We start from the raw sequence: 16,140 nt of genomic DNA, 5'->3' as shown, positions 1-16,140 counted from the left end.
AGAGCTGTTTCTGCCAATATATGGTATACATAGTGCATTGATCCCGACGAAAATTTGATAATGTTAACAAAGGCTAGGGTTCATCCGTTATTCAAAAGGACAGTCAATTTGGAGAGAAAGTAACTTGAATCTCCAGTTGAGGCCTTCCAAGGGTTCTTGGCGACAAGCGACATCGCTCCAAAATTGCAAAAAATGTAGCGACAATCTTGTTCCAGAACACCGACAGGCGACAGAACCTGACGGAAAAAAAGCGACAATTTGCGACAGCGACAATCCATTTTTAACTTCGACAAAGCGACATCTTTTCACTTTGTTATTTTGACAGCGACATAACCGGCCAGGCCAGCATGACTCTAAATCTTCTCTGCTGTTGGTGTTGCTACATGTATATTTCTTGTGCATTGCCAAATTAAGATATATAAACAAACCATCATTCAGCACTTGACGCACAGTCATGTTATGCAGTGAGCGTCTTATGTCTCTTATTTCCTTTTTTGATACAAAGGTCTACACGTAGTCACCTCAGTCATGATTCTCTGTAACTCGATGACTTTTATCGCGTCTGTGCTGTTTTTCTGGCGCTTTTTGCTAACGTGGAGTACGTGAAATGGGACAGCAATAAAAACATCGCACAGCAGTCACAGCATTCTCAAAAAAAGCAAAAAGAAGGACAAAAAGAGCCACGAGGGGAAAGAAAGGAAAGGTAAGTTGTCTGACACTGTTTACTAGTAATTACGGACTAATAATTACTAAAGAGGGTTTTGACGGCCTTCGCTTGCATTTAAAGTGTCCAGCAATGACAGCAATTAATAATTAATAATGCCAGGGCTTAATTGTTGCTTGATTTTTACGTATTTCGATGACCGTATAATTACTTCCGTAGCTCGTTTTCACATTATTCTCAAAAAAAAGCAAAAATAAGGACAAAAAGAGCTGCAAGGGTAAAGAAAGGAAAGGTACGTTGTCTGACACTGTATGCCGGTAAATACGGGCTAATGATCACTAAAGAGGGTTTTGACGGCCTTCGATTGCTTATAAGCCCACCCAAAAATCCTTACGAATTGTGTAAGCCAGAGTTTACAGCCCAGAATTTTTCAAAATATCTGATCACTTCTGGCGGGCGGGCCTTAAAAGGTGAGGAATAAACTGCATGCCGGAAGCGTGATGTGCAATGACTGTAACCAGTCAGCAAACTCTGCCACAGTAATAACTTCCAAACTGTCAGCCATTTTATTTTAGTGTGGGGTCAGAGACCGCGAAGAGAATGAGAGCCAAAGGTCGCGGCAGAAACTGTTCTACAAACCAATTATAGTAGTTAGCAAATCTTGGATGTGACGCGTCCTTAACTGTTTCCTGTGTTTCCCTTCCAGAAAAATACATGTTGTTGCCATAATGAGGCTCCTGTGGCTAAGCCCGTTAAGGTCGCTAAGATCAAAACCGTTCAAAAGTCTCTCTCTCGCTTTCTTAGTAATGGTGATCTCAGTAGTGGTTGATCTTCTATCGAAAGAAGGAAGTTTTTACTCTTCAAATTAAACTAAATTACAGGACGCCAAAATTAAGCACGTTTAGCCAACATTTGTATTCTAGCGAAAAAGCGACAGCGACAATTGTATTGCAGAGAAAAAACGACAGCGGCATTTGTCTCTAGCCAAATAGGCGACACCTGGGCTGGAAAATGAGCGACAAAGCGACATCTGAAGCCTCCTTGGAAGGCCTCCTAGTTGGCAAGAGGCCTTCTTTCAGTTGCCTTCATAGAGTATTGTTAAAATTCCGGTTGACTTGTTGAAAGTATAAAGGGATAACGAGATTTAATGAGGAATGGTTTCAACTGTAAAGAACATATTTGGTAGATAGAGTTTATATTTATTGAGTTCAAGGCTTTGTCTGTTTACAGAAGAACAATTTGAAAACGTCTTTTTTTTTCTTCAGAGCAATCCTTGGTTCAGACTTCCATTCTTGAGCTATTCAGTAACCTCGGGGATTAGACGAGAATTAATTCTGAATGATGATAAAATATGCTTTCTTAGCAATTGTGTCTTAAAAGAAACATCTGCATCAGGTAAAGAAAATATTTCTATTGAGGTACAATCAGAAAATTTGTTAATGCGAAAATTAATGTCTTTTAATCAGTGTCGCACTCTATTTGGCGATTATATCTGGCGACGATAGCAAATGGAGACTTGTAGGTTGTAATGGTCTGGCTTGACTTCACGCCCTTTCTGCCCGGAGAAATTCCTTCCATGTTGAATCGACAATATTGATTAGTATGACAAATGAATGTTTCGTGTATTTACCAAATTTAGGTTGATTTGACGTAAACAATCAAATGGATGAACTAAAGCGCCATAAGGAGGGGAAAGACGTTTTTATCGATACTAAATTTATGGTCAGTGAGAACAGGGTTTATTGAAATGGAACTTGTTTTTAGTGAAGTTTACGCCATATTTTATGATGAATTGGTCACAAGTTAGCAGTCGATTAACTTTGGCGAGACATTATTCTATCGCTTGCGAGGAAAGGAGTTTTTAATTTCTCGATGGAAACAGTGCTAGGGGTTTCTTACGATGAATGACTGTACTGCGTTTTTATAAACGTGTAAATAGTCCGACTTTCCATCTTTTTAGTTAGAGGACGTTAAGCCATTTGGCCCTTACTTTAATACGTTAGCGCTGGAATATTTTCTGCATATAAACTTACTGTTCAGCTCCATAATAGTTATGCAAGCTTTTTGCGGGTAATGAACACAGAGGCATTTCTCAATATTTTGATCCACTCTTAAATTGTTCAACATTTATATAAGGACAGTATTGTAAATTGGTCCTCTGAAGCATAGTGTGGGACTTGGCACTAAATGTACTCCAATTTGTACATGTCTATTGATTAAAATAAATGTATTGAAAATGCTTACTAGTGAAGTCGTTAGAAGGATTGTCCAAATATGATATAGAAAATTCATGATTTTTAACTCCCCACGTGGGCTCCATTTGTGTCCATATGCGTTTTCCACGTATTTCCATCGGTCGATTATCGCAGTAACCCATCTAAAACCATTCCCTTCTTCTTGGACAAATAGGGAGCAAATATGAAACGTTTTACCAAGATCAACTTGAAGCGTTGTGATCTTGAAGACGGGGCTTTTAGTCATTGAAGAATGCGAATTTGTGTTGTCGCGAAAGAAGATTATCTGGCAAACCAATTCTGCAAGATAAAGAAAAGGTGTCGGGATCATCCGCAAATGCACTAATATTTATATCAGAGAAGTAAATACAGGGTGAAAAGGGACCGCAATTAGAAACCTTCTAATTGTGGGATGAACTTAGGAAGTGGAGCTGCTTTAAGGGGCTACATGTAGGAATGATCGTATATTTATCGTAGTTTTGGTGATGTTCAGTTTCTAAGTTTCGTGTTTCAGTTAGACCTAATTTAGCGAACAGGATGAAAGACAGCATTACTTGCCTCTCTGATTTTCTTGTTTTGTCTATCGAAGTTCTGCATCTCGCGTTAACACACCTTAAATTTGTTGAATTGAATGTCTTCCACCCACACCGAGGCCGCATCGTGCTTTTGGTCAAGTCGTGCCTGTCCGGCTGTTACCAGTACGTAAGGCGTATAAGCAAAGCTTTTATGAAAGAAGAATTTTGAAAAACGGTAAAGGACAGGGGTAAAAGTTTTTTTTTTTAAATAAAGGTAATGTTTATAGGGAGAAAGCAGGCTGTCGTAGCTCTTTTCTGTAGCTAACCAAGAATGACATGCTTTTGCAATTGGTTCCGTCCCACCCTTCTGTCATAGTTGTTAGTCCAGCCACTGCCTTTATCAGTGCTTCTTGGAAAACCATGTAGTCAACGAATGTGAGCCCGCCATCAGGTGTTAGGCGGTCGTTTCTTCCCGCCTTTAGTGTACACACGTCAAACAATGTGAATTTGACATTCTCGACCCAGGCCACCGCAGCATCGTGTATTAAGCTTCCGGTGTAGTTGAAGTAATTGATGGATGTCAGTACGTAAACTAATTCACGGGTGGACACGAAACTCGTCTTAAATTGAACGAATCTACATTTGACGTCAACTGTATCTAGAGTGAGCGTAACGCGACCTCTCTTAATGACAAACGTTGGAAATCAAGAACATGGGAGAGCGTTGAGATTGTAAATGTTTCTAATGCAAGGAAAAATACACCAGTTATTTTGAAGTTTCTATTTCTTTATATGTAATTATCTTCAAAAATGAGTCATTAATTAATGCAATAATCGATTCCTGGCCCAATCATGATATTAAGACCAATTTCTAGCGAAGGTCCGAATTAGGAAGGAACAGAAACTGGAAAGTATTCAGCTTGGCATACTGGTGTGATTTAAATATTTTTGACGTTTTCTGTTACTGCATAAACCATCTTCAAATAGCAACACTCACATTTACAGCCTCCATAATGCTTGATTCCAGGCTCTTCTTTGTCTTTACAGACTTTGTATTTGTACTTTGGCAGATACTTTGATGAGTGAATCCGTTGTTGTCGCGGAGGGACTCAGATTCATTTGTAGCATATGGAATGCAGACACACGAATGACTGGTTGCATCGCCTTGCACACTCCCTAATAATATGGGCAAGTGACTTCGTTACATGGGTGATAACTTGAAAGAAATTTCATAGTTTAGCCGAGATCCAAATGCATATGGTATTACAGCAAAGTTCTAGGTTTTAAATGTCACGTTTGCTTCTTTTTTTAAACTGGATTAAATGTTTGAAGACTGGGAAGACACTAAAATAGTCCTTTTCTTAATTTTTGCGTTGAACGAAAGAGAACGAATAGTAATCAAATCGCTTGTCGAAATCAGTCACACGGATATCGGTCGATAACATTCCAGTTCACATCTTGGCCGCATTTTGGGACATCTATCTCTGTATCTGGAGCACTTTACCTTAATCACATGTCGAAATCCAAGTGACGAGTAGTTCTCGGAATGCGTACTTGCGTAATTGAGAGTTCGTATTTCATGGAGGCATGCACTTTGATGCGTTACCATCCTTTGACTTGAACAACAACATGTCAAACAGTTTACAAAATTGGCAGTTTTTGTGGAACTTCTACTTGGTGTTTTCGAGTTGAACGCACTGGTGTGTGATTATCCAGTCTACTTACGGCCTCTATTCTGAACGAAGCCGAAACATTTGGAAGGAAAAAATAAGTTTGTTCTCCATAGCTGTTTTCTTTGACAAATTCACGAAATTGAACCTAATTTTAGCCATTGCAACTTCAAATGATGCCATGATTCGTTGCGCGTAGTGCGTTGTGCGGACCTTACAAACGACTCATCGCCGACATCAACAACAGACAAACAACAAACTGATTTACTCTATAACAGTACTGCCAAACGTATTCTACGATACACTCACAGACCTTATATATACTCGTAGAGACCTTACACCTATAGACGGATAGTTTAGTTTTCGCGGCCAACTATATATAGGCTCAACTGACAGTCGACCAGTAACACTAACGAGCGGAGTTCTTATAGTATCTAGTGACGTTACACAAATCACTTGGCTCTGAAGATGACTTGTCAGTTAATGTCATCTTAAACAGTCCTTGCGTGTCAGGACTTCACTCAACCGGACGATCTTACTTTCTGGGTTCAAACCATTTACTATTATACTTACATTCCACAGTGATGTAGATGACAGTGATTGGGTCGTTAGGCGCGTCCTACCGTTGGATATCTTTCAGTTGAACCTCAAATTCCGTGCTCGTTACGTTCTGAAGTAACAAGTTAAAAAGAAAGTTAAGTTGACGCATTTGGGAATCAGGTCTTAAATAAAGCTCTGGTACTTAGTTCAAACAAACATTGTCCTGTACCTTTATTGGGTAAAGCTAATGTCTCAAGTCGAGACAGGATATCGCTTGAATTTAACAGTTTCCTACAAAGGTGAATGGTCGGTTGCCCGCGTGTTTTATAAAAAAAATAGGTTAATAAAGACCTGCGTCTTTTCTTACACTAACCCATTCCTGAATGGCGTTGTTGTCAGCGTCGATAGTTGCTTTAATGTTGTCTTTGTAGTGCTCAGCAGTTGTAATCATGGTTGGAGGACTGTAAAATTCCTGATCAAAGTAACTAGTTAGTCTTATTATGAGGTTTTCACGTGGCGTCATCGCCGCCATTATCTCTTATTAGCCTCTTCTGTTCGTCCACCAGAATAGATGGAAATGATATATGAAATGGATCATATATGAACTGCGGATATGAAATCAATTGGAGCTATGATCCTCTCAGTTATGAACGCAATTTTTGCAATTGCGTAAAGAAGCCTGAAAAATTCAGGACTTCAACAGGGTTTGAACCCGTGACCTCGCGATACGGGGCGACGCTCTAACCAACTGAACTATGAAGACAGTGACGTTAGGAGCTGGTCATTTGTGGGTTCCAGTGTTCCCGTGAGGAATGAATCAGCGATGATGGATCATATATGAACTGCGGATATCATGAAATCGATCAAGTAAAGTATCGCGAGGTCAAGGGTTCAAACCCCATTGAAGTCCTGAATTTTTCAGGGTTCTGATCAATTGCAAAAATTGCGTAACTAACTGCGAGGATCATAGCTTCACTTGATTTTTATTGTTATTGGTGTCTCTAGAGGTTGGTTGAAACGTCCTATTGCATGCAGAAACTAGCGCTTTAGACTTTCGAAAAGTCCTTCGTCTAGATACGCGCGGAACGAAGGACTTTTCATACTTGATTGGCGCCAATTTAGCGACCCAAAAACGGGTCGCTGAGCTAGGCCAATCAGAGTAGTCCTCGTGGACCCCAGGGGATAGAGTTGTCAATCAAAATTTGCCACAAGCAGTGAAGCGTGATTTTCAAACATGCTAGATATTCCGATTGCGCGACCATCACCGGGACCATCACAGGAAAATAATTCAAGAATATCTGTCTTGCATAGATCTGTTTGTCTTCTCCAACCGGAGCTGGGAAAAGTCTGACCTTTCAACTAGTCCCATAGGCTTTTGGTCGTTTACTTGGGGCGGGTGGCATGCTATCGCCTTCGTAATTCTTCCACTGATTTCACTCACGAAAGATTTGGTCTCTAGCCGGTCGCTATGTAGGAGACAACACATTTAAAATCTTAAGTATAAACTGGTGTTTGGAAGTCCCGAGGCGATTCTCAACGACTATCGACACATTTTTCGTCCAATGGAACAAAAAAGTTTAAAATGCATGTGTATTCATCGACGAGAGTCATTGCATCGCTAAATGGTAAGATGTATCTTTTAATTTCGGTCTAGTACGTCTCCTACACCTGAAGCTTACCTGGTCTTTCATGAGTGAAATCAATTGACTTTCTTGACGATTCGAAGCTTTCCCTTACTTGCTAACCTTTCGAATTAGTCTTTCGTTTCTCTTAGCACAAATCACGGCACAAGTGTTGGTCCAAAAAATACCACTGGAGATCTCCTTTCCAAGCGGCGACTCGAGATTGAAATAAGCTTTCGTTTTATTTCATCTTTGTTTCTGATACCTTTAGCACAAAGTCAACAAATTTCCTCTTTCGATTTCGTAGAAACAAACATGTTCGACTGTTTTCGTCGGATTGCGCCATTAAGTTCAGGGCTTGCGAATGACGTCATCCCCTTTTGGCGCGAGACGCAAATGAAAACCTTGCAAGCGAGACAAGTCGACCTCTCGCGACTTCGTCGCTAGCTCATCCACTTCACGTACGAAAAATCACGATTCGCTCGCCGAAACATTTTCTCCTGGGATTATCGTGAGGTCGACTTGTGGCAAGTCTACTAGCGCTTTGAAAGCAACTGTTATTTTACTGTAAACGAGAAAGAGAGTAAGCATGCCGGTTTTACTTATCTATATATATATATATTGAAAAATACGGTGATGCCATACCTCGTATAATATTAAATAACTTATGAAGACTTCTTAAGGCAAATTGATTATAATCGAACGTCAAACGTTTCGCCGGTTAGGGCTTCATCAGTGACTGATAAGTTATTTTACAAGACAGAATGTATCACGTTTGCAGTCTCGTAAAAAACTTATGTTGCTTTGGATGCGAACTAAATTCTTCGCCGAACGGTAATATGTTGAAAAATACGGTGATGCCATGCCTCGTATAATAAACAATTATGGGATGAGGTTGAGCATGATATCATGAATTATCAAAACCGAGGTATGTGTTATCTGCCGAAGCCGAAGGCTGAGGCAGATAACTCATACACGAGGTTTTGATAATTCATGATATCATGCGAAAACCGAATTCAATAATTGGTTTATTATACATTTTTCACATAATTCATCCTCAGAAACAGAAGTGAAGCGTTCAGCCATTTTGTTTCTGAGGAGAACACTCCAAGAGGCTTAGTAACCAGGCAGACGTTGAACTTGAGACGCTGAACTGCAGATATTACATTTATCATGTCAAGTTCACAAGCTATTGTGAATTGATTGAATGCTCTCGACCAATCAGATTTTTCATAGTGAGCCTGATGTATAATAATATTAATTATAATCAATTTGCCTTAAGAAGTCTTCATAAGTTATGGCGGGGTTGGTTCAGTGGCCGAGTGGTAAGGCATCTGACCGAAAACCAGGAGACCCGGGTTCGATTCCCGGCTGAACACATTTTCACTCATTTCCTTTGTTGTATCGATTTCTGTTCCCATCCTACACTACTAATTAATACTTGTCAGAAATCACTGTGAATCGCCTTCTGAAGGGAATAGGTTGGTGATCCAAAGGTAAATGAGGCAGTTAGTTGTTGTTATTTCCCCGCTCAAACTTACACATTCATTTCATATATAGGGGGAAATTTACTGTGAATCGCTGATCAACTTGAGCATAGTGACGCGATCCTCACTGCAGAAAATGTGCGATTCTCCTCAGAGCTTGCCATTTAAAGGTCCTTCCAATTCGGCTGAATGGCGGGGTTGGTTCAGTGGCCGAGTGGTAAGGCATCTGACCGGTAACCAGGAGACCCGGGTTCGATTCCCGGCTGAACACATTTTCACTCATTTCCTTTGTTGTATCGATTTCTGTTCCCATCCTACACTACTAATTAATACTGTGAATCGCCTTCCGAAGGGAATAGGTTGGTGATCCAAAGGTAAATGAGGCAGTTAGTTGTTGTTATTTCCCCGCTCAAACTTACACAATCATTATATATATATATATATATATATATATATATATATATAAGTGCAGACAGTACTGTTTCGGCCTTCTGGGCCTCATCAGTGCAGTGCTGATGTCTGGGATGGAGGTTAAGCTTATAAAGCCACCCCAAATGTCCCACTCATGTGGTACATCTAAGCCATGCCAGAGTGCCCAAACTAGTGAGCTAGTGAGCATGCGCAATTGCTAGCGGCAATGACTCATCCCAGTAGAGTGCTCAATTTGGACATGAAAGCAAAAGCTTTGTAATGCCAAAGAGCTATATCTAACTGCAGACAGTACTGTTTCGGCCTTCTGGGCCTCATCAGTGCAGTGCTGATGTCTGGGATGGAGGTTAAGCTTATAAAGCCACCCCAAATGTCCCACACATGTGGTACATCTAAGCCATGCCAGAGTGCTCAAACTAGCGAGCTAGTGAGCATGCGCAATTGCTAGCGGCAATGACTCATCCCAGTAGAGGGCTCAATTTGGACATGAAAGCAAAAGCTTTGTAATGCCAAAGAGCTATATCTATATATATATCTATATATACAGAGCTATATATATATATCTGAGCGAATTTGCTAAAAGGTAGCTACTGGGGTTTTCGCTTGAGCACGGGCGCAGCCCGTGTTCAAGCCATTGTGGCCTCTCAAAATTGAGGGGGCTTGCCGTCAAGGCCTGCTTTGCCAAACAGCCCAGGGACAGTTCTAACTGTGAGTTGTGTGTCAAAAGCACAGGGCTGGGGGGGTTGCTGCTTTGAGACTTTAACTGCAGTTAGAGTTTGTGGCCTTTTTATGTCAGACTTTACACTGTAGCATGTCTTCATTGTCAATTTTTCCTGGACTAGTATAGGCTTCAATGATAGTTTGCTTTTGATCACCAATTAGAGTGAAGCCACACTGTGGTGTGGGTAGGTGATTGGCGGTTGTCTGACCAAAGCACAGGGGTGGGGAGGGTGGCTTTTCTTTAAGTCTGTGACAGTAGCAGAATTGGCTTGTTTTTACAATTTCTGCAGGCACCTTTTGACAAATCCAGTTAGATATATATATATATATATATATATGTATATATATATATATATATATATATATCTATAAGAAGAAAAAATATATTTGCAGGTGTAAACGGACAATAAAAACATACAAAGAGAAAGCTAGTAAAAGCTAATTAAAAACCTTAGCACGAATTGAGTCCGATTGCACATTAAGAGTAGGTCTTCACTTTTGAATAAAAACATTTCATAGACGAAGCAGTCAAATTTGTTCGTGCACTTCATCAAAACACTATAAACTCTTTATAAGATCTTTTGCAGCCAAGGAATGTTTGTCGCGAAAATGTTTGCCAATTGATGAAGAAGAGTTTTTGTGTTTTTCAACGCGTTGATGTAGATGGCGGCGTGTGAAACCAACATAACCTGCATCGCACATACAGGTCACATTCAAACAAGGCACTGTTGGTTCACAATCGGTGGCTTAGCTTCTCGCAGTTTGAGATCTTGTACAATCGTGACAAAAACGGGATGAACGGTCGTGTGGATCTTATGAATTAAACAACACGAATTGGGTCTAATCGATCGCTGACAGTAGGTGAGGAAACAGGTTGATCCGATGCTTTGGCGGCAACAAACCGTGAAATGGAAGACTTGACAAGTTTGTCAGGATATTTCTGTCGAGAAAACAATAACTTCAGTCGATCACATTCTTCAGAGAAGTAGTGCCAATTGGATGAAAGTCGAAATGCACGATCAAGCATCGTTTTTAATAATCCACGTTTGTACCGGTGTTCTACATGGCTTTTATAGTGTAGCAGGGGGCCAGTATTTGTGGGTTGTAACGTACACCTTAGTCTCAACATGTGTATGTTTGTTGAGCAGCTGGATGCCCAAAAAAGGAAGCATGCTATTACTCTCCATCTTCACTTGTTGGAGAAGTTACTTAAGAGTTTTTTATAAATATTTTTGCTATAATATTAAGATGCTCCTTTTTGCCGACGTCTTTATCTGTATCTGTACCCTTTAGGGTAGAATATTCTGACAGAAGACGTAAGGGTAGAATATACCGTGCAAAGAGTTCAATTAATTTTCCCATCACCTTCATTTGCATCCATCTTTTTCTGATAATTCTATCCTGGCCAATGCCAATTTATTTAATGATCTAACCTTTTAAAAGGACCAGTTAAACATATAAACCTGGGTCTTTGAATTTCCTCTTTCACTTTTCTATGTGGGTTCCTGCATGTTGGAGCTTTCCAAACAGTTGCTTCCTTTTGTCTAATCAGTCATGGAAATTCGGTGAGTGAGAAAGGACGTAAATATCACATAACCAGGTGAGCTTAAAACAGCGAATTGAATTTTTTTCGAGATATGTTGACCTCAGCATTTTAATATCAGTTGGTTAAGGCGCTTTTCACGAGATGTTCATAATCCTACAAGAGTTTTGAACCACATCAAACAGCTATGAGTCCTGCGCATAGTTCATTCCGAAAGGTGAAATCCGATGAGATACTTATTATTCTGTCAGATCGGTTTCAACTTTACGATAAGTCAAATTGAAAACATGTGATAATAAAAACAATGAAAATCGCAAGTGTTTTTAGTGTGGACAATTTTTAAAATGTTTTTCTTCAAGGATTTAGGATTGGAATCCGTCCGGTTCAACTAAAAGAGTGTTGTTTCAGTTGTCCATACAAGAGAATTTTAATTGCCAAAAGCTAAAAGGGTAGAGATGTGATTAAAGTGCAAAGACGAAAAAAACTTCAGAGGCCCTCGACAGGCTACTTTGAATTAAGTGAATCGAATTGACAATGTTTTTCAACTTCTGAATCAGCAAAAGTCTGTATTTCATATTTGTTTTCGATAAGTAGTACATCTTACAAATAGGGTTTTCAACTTTTGTTCTCAAAATCGATAACCCTATGATAATTTTTTTTTTAAAATGGAAGCTCAACCTTTTCAACAGGCATCGCGGTTTTTTTTTTTCTTCACAGCTGTGTATAACTAGATATACAATCAGCATGACAATGAAAGTTGAACTGTTTCAATAAAAGTCGGACAAGAAGCCTCTTAGAAGTCCGATGTCATGACCTGTTAGAGCAAAAGTCGTATTTTTAATAACTCTTTATTTTCCTGTTTTGATCACGTGTACCAAATCGATTCCTGGTCGTGATTGGTTGCACTCGCAACCTATCAATCACTTCTCACCGTATGTCCTTGTAGGACTTAATCCTTGCGCAATATGGACTGGCGGAACAGGTGATTTTCATTCACCCTTTTTATGTAAGCACATTTATGTGGTCAAAAAACCTTGCAAACGAGTGTAATAGGCTGCAATAGTTTCGAATTGTGCAGAAACGAAAGAACAAAACAAAGAAAAATGCCAATTATTCCCATGAGCCTCGACTCTGTTCTTTTATTGCTGCACAACAGACCATATTCGTATTCTCAGTGTTTGACTGGAACTAGCTTGTAATAGAGGCTAATGAGGGGGAATATATTAAAAAGTATTTGCATTGGAAAAGATTCCCTCGCAAAAGCCTCTATTGCAAGCTAGTTCCAGTCCTATACTGAGAATACGAATATGGTCTATTCGAAACTAGCCTATTCATTTAATCTTTAATTTTATTCAATGAAAGGAACAAAGCATCATCATCATAGTGAGGTATACTGGGCTGCTTGATTAATATTCTAACCTGTTTCTCTGAGATATCTTGCAAAATATTAGTGTATCTTTTAGCTGTGAGGATTCAAACTTATATTGCAACAAAAGTAATGGCAAGAGGCGAAGAACATTTAAATTAGCGCGAAAGAATTGGATCTTTAATATTATTGCTTAATGTTAGTTCCTCATTTTTAAGACTATCAGTATACTTTCAGGGATGTACTTACATTCCATCTTTCAAATACGAACGTCAGCTACGAATTCAAGAGCAAAGGTTAGGAGTGGGACTTATTTGTTTGTTTGTTTGTTTTTACCAGGACACGACTTTGGAGATAGATCCATTTTGACGATTCGCCACTTTACGAGAACACAGGTGCATACAAAATGATGTACATTCATCGCTGTGTCACCCCAGCAGTCGTATTACTTGTTGCAACGTTTTTTGGAATTAAAACCTGTGGACCAGTCCATGCTCAAAGCACAGGTAGATTTTAATACACGAATTAACAAATAAGAAGAGGCGACGTCTTATTGGATAAAAATTGATCACGCCCATAGAAGAGGCTGCAATCAGTAAAAGCTTTAATCATCTATGGTGACGTTCTCTTTCTAATTTTTTTACCCTTTCAACTTGATTATAGGAAATATTCTTACCACCGCATCTATCGCGTTGCTTCTTTCGAGTCCTCTACGCATGGGTGGACTCCCCGATGAAGCCAGTGACACAGCACCTTCGAGCGATCCTCAACCTCTTCCAACTGAAGAGGCTATTAGATCCTTTCTCATGACTTCAATAGGATGGAACTGCACCCCGTCTATTCTGGGTATGGCACGTTTGTTATCTGTTTACTTTAAAGTTCATTTCTTTTATTCCTATCTAGCTTCCTTTTTTTTCTTCGAATATATTAGAACCTGAAGTGATTGCCAAAGTCTATTCTGCTCTTAAACACGAGGACGCACTATTATAAAAGGAGTCGCTTCAGTCTCTGCTTTCGCTGTAGTTCATTCAGGCACGACGGAATATTTAAGATAGCGCTCAAGAGGGTCCCCTTTACCTCTTCTGAAAACAGTTTCGCCCATAAGTAATTGGCCTTTTCACGCATCATGAAAAATGCATAAAAACACCTTCACGTTCACAGAAAATAGCAAGTACAATCACGTTTCACGTAAAAATGCTACGGCTAAATCATATACTATTCACGTTTCGCCAAACAAACAAATACGATCAATACAAAAATGTATTTAAACATTTTACCTGACATTACTGCAATGTGCTACAGTAGATATAGTTGCACATCGCCATCGTTTGGTAATTTGGGACTCTGTTTTCGTCGATGTCTAAATCTTTTGTGGCTTGGGTAATTGAAAAAAAATTGTAGTAGACCGTAGGATGACTATCCGCTACTGTAGTTTTGCTAGTTTAGTTACTTCCACTCATTTCGACTTTTACCTCAATTTCGAGATACATGTATTGCATTTCATCCAGAACTACTACATATAAAAACAGTTATAAGCCATACTTCTTATTGATGGAGATATTGCGTCCTGAACGAGCAGTTCATCATCACTTAGATCACTGTCAGGGTCAGTACCACATTCATCACTATACTTGTCAAAAGAGGTCAAAAGGAAGCAACCAAAAGACACATTAATACTTTCTTGACATATAATATTCTGTAAATATTTCGAAGCGATGGTTGAGCAGACATCAGTAAATGCTGGATAGAGTGTGGATACTGACATATTAGCTCTCCTTTTCCGCAGAACGTTCCATTTTGGTGTATCGAAATGGCGTGTGCGACACATCGTGACAGACTAGATTCTAGGCCCTCCTGGTTCACTGTTCACTGTCGCTATGGTTAGTTCCCAGTCCTCCATCCGCGAGCGCGTGAAATGGGCAAGTTTTAGTGTAGTTTCCGAGCCTTAATCATGCTAAATTCTCCAAAAAAGTGAAAATTTATTCCCGCAAAAGTCGTTGGTTCACGGATCACGAAAAAATGGAAAACCAGTTTCCTGAGGACGGGAAAATATAGATTCACGAATCACGGAAAAAATAAATCCTCATGTATAAATAACTCATAATATTTCCCCGCTGTGTTTAAGAAATATCTTTCAGAATGTTTCTGACGTCCACTCTTAATGACTTAAGAAACTCATCTATCAACTTGTACATTTCTAAACCTGAGTTAGAGACAGGAAAACATAGCCTTTATTACAGAGGATCGGTCCTCTGGAATAAAATTCCTGTGGATGCGAGAGAACAGGAAAGCCTAGTTCTTTTTAAATCGTTCCTCAAAGATATTCTAAGTGAAATTAAGTAAAACCTATAAGTGAATTATATAACTTGTAGTAAAATCGTATAATTTTTATTGCGTAAATTCTAGGAGCTTCTGCAAATAACATTAAGTATATTGTAAATCCTTAATCTAAATTCATTGTACTGCTTCCATTACTGTATTTTAAGATCCCCAATTGCTATAATTCTAGATATTGTTGTAACCTATGTAATAGTGTTCTTAATTTTTATGGCTCACTGGAAGACCACTCGAAGTGATGAAATAAAGACTGTAGTAGTAGTAGTAGTAGTAGTAGTCACGCTTTATGCAAAGCAGAAATGCCCATTCACGCGTCACGGAAAAAGTATAGGGGACCCTCGTTCAACAAACTGCAACGCAGACAAGAAACAGCTAAACGATGTTAGAGGCCCTCCCAGGGGATTTGGGGAACAAGAAAACATGGCTAATTATGGATAATTTGAACTGGAGAACAGGGGAACAATGTCAAATATTTTAGGGAACAAGGGAACAAACATGGGAACAAGTTTGAAAGTAATTTGGGGAACAAGGAAGCACAAGGAAATATTTAAAGGGAACAAGGACCCTCTCTGGGAGGGCCTTAGATAAGGGACTAGGGACCTTAAGATTCTACGACGGTGGCGTCAACGATAACGCCACCAATACATACATACCCGCTTAATTGACCACTCCTCATTGGGGCTTTTCAGGGCCAATGAATACAATCACGACAGCACAGAACATTCAACAACAACTGTTAAAAATCCCAACTGGCTGGAGGCAAAGTTGTGTCTATTTACAAGTACAGCTAGGAAGTTGAACCATGGACTACCAGGAACAAATTCAACCGGTGGTCAGAGGGGGTCGTGAACTGGACCACACTGCCTCAAAATAATATCGGTCATAGTCAGAGCAAGAACGGCATAAAAATTGTACACAGGTGTAAAATGCACGTGCAGGGCGTGCAGAGCTTTTGTTTTTGTTCGTTGGTCCTATTGTTTTATCGCGTTCTCGTAGCCGGCGTCGTCTCCCTAA

At 39.6% G+C, this 16,140-nt stretch overlaps 2 protein-coding genes and 2 non-coding genes across 4 annotated transcripts in view; all 4 read left to right on the top strand.

Annotated features, from left to right (window-relative positions):
- Positions 1–16,140, top strand: part of LOC138051352 (uncharacterized) — a 543,513-nt gene that overhangs the window by 150,798 nt on the left and 376,575 nt on the right. The gene's annotated exons all lie outside the window — the stretch shown is intronic.
- On the top strand, positions 8,553–8,624 carry Trnaf-gaa (transfer RNA phenylalanine (anticodon GAA)). The gene has a single exon. It is a non-coding gene; the product is annotated as a tRNA-Phe (tRNA).
- On the top strand, positions 8,932–9,003 carry Trnat-ggu (transfer RNA threonine (anticodon GGU)). The gene has a single exon. It is a non-coding gene; the product is annotated as a tRNA-Thr (tRNA).
- LOC138053131 (uncharacterized) overlaps positions 13,196–16,140 on the top strand; it is a 15,657-nt gene continuing 12,712 nt past the window's right edge. Inside the window, exons 1-2 of the mRNA XM_068899805.1 lie at positions 13,196–13,295; positions 13,453–13,640. Of these exons, the coding sequence (XP_068755906.1) occupies positions 13,196–13,295; positions 13,453–13,640 (288 nt within the window). The remainder of the gene's footprint in view (positions 13,296–13,452; positions 13,641–16,140) is intronic.

The sequence above is a fragment of the Montipora capricornis genome, chromosome 6 (assembly GCF_036669925.1).
Source record: "Montipora capricornis isolate CH-2021 chromosome 6, ASM3666992v2, whole genome shotgun sequence".
Lineage (NCBI taxonomy): Eukaryota > Metazoa > Cnidaria > Anthozoa > Scleractinia > Acroporidae > Montipora > Montipora capricornis.
The sequence above is the reverse complement of the archived record's forward strand: the minus strand, read 5'-3'. Positions and strand labels throughout refer to the sequence as shown.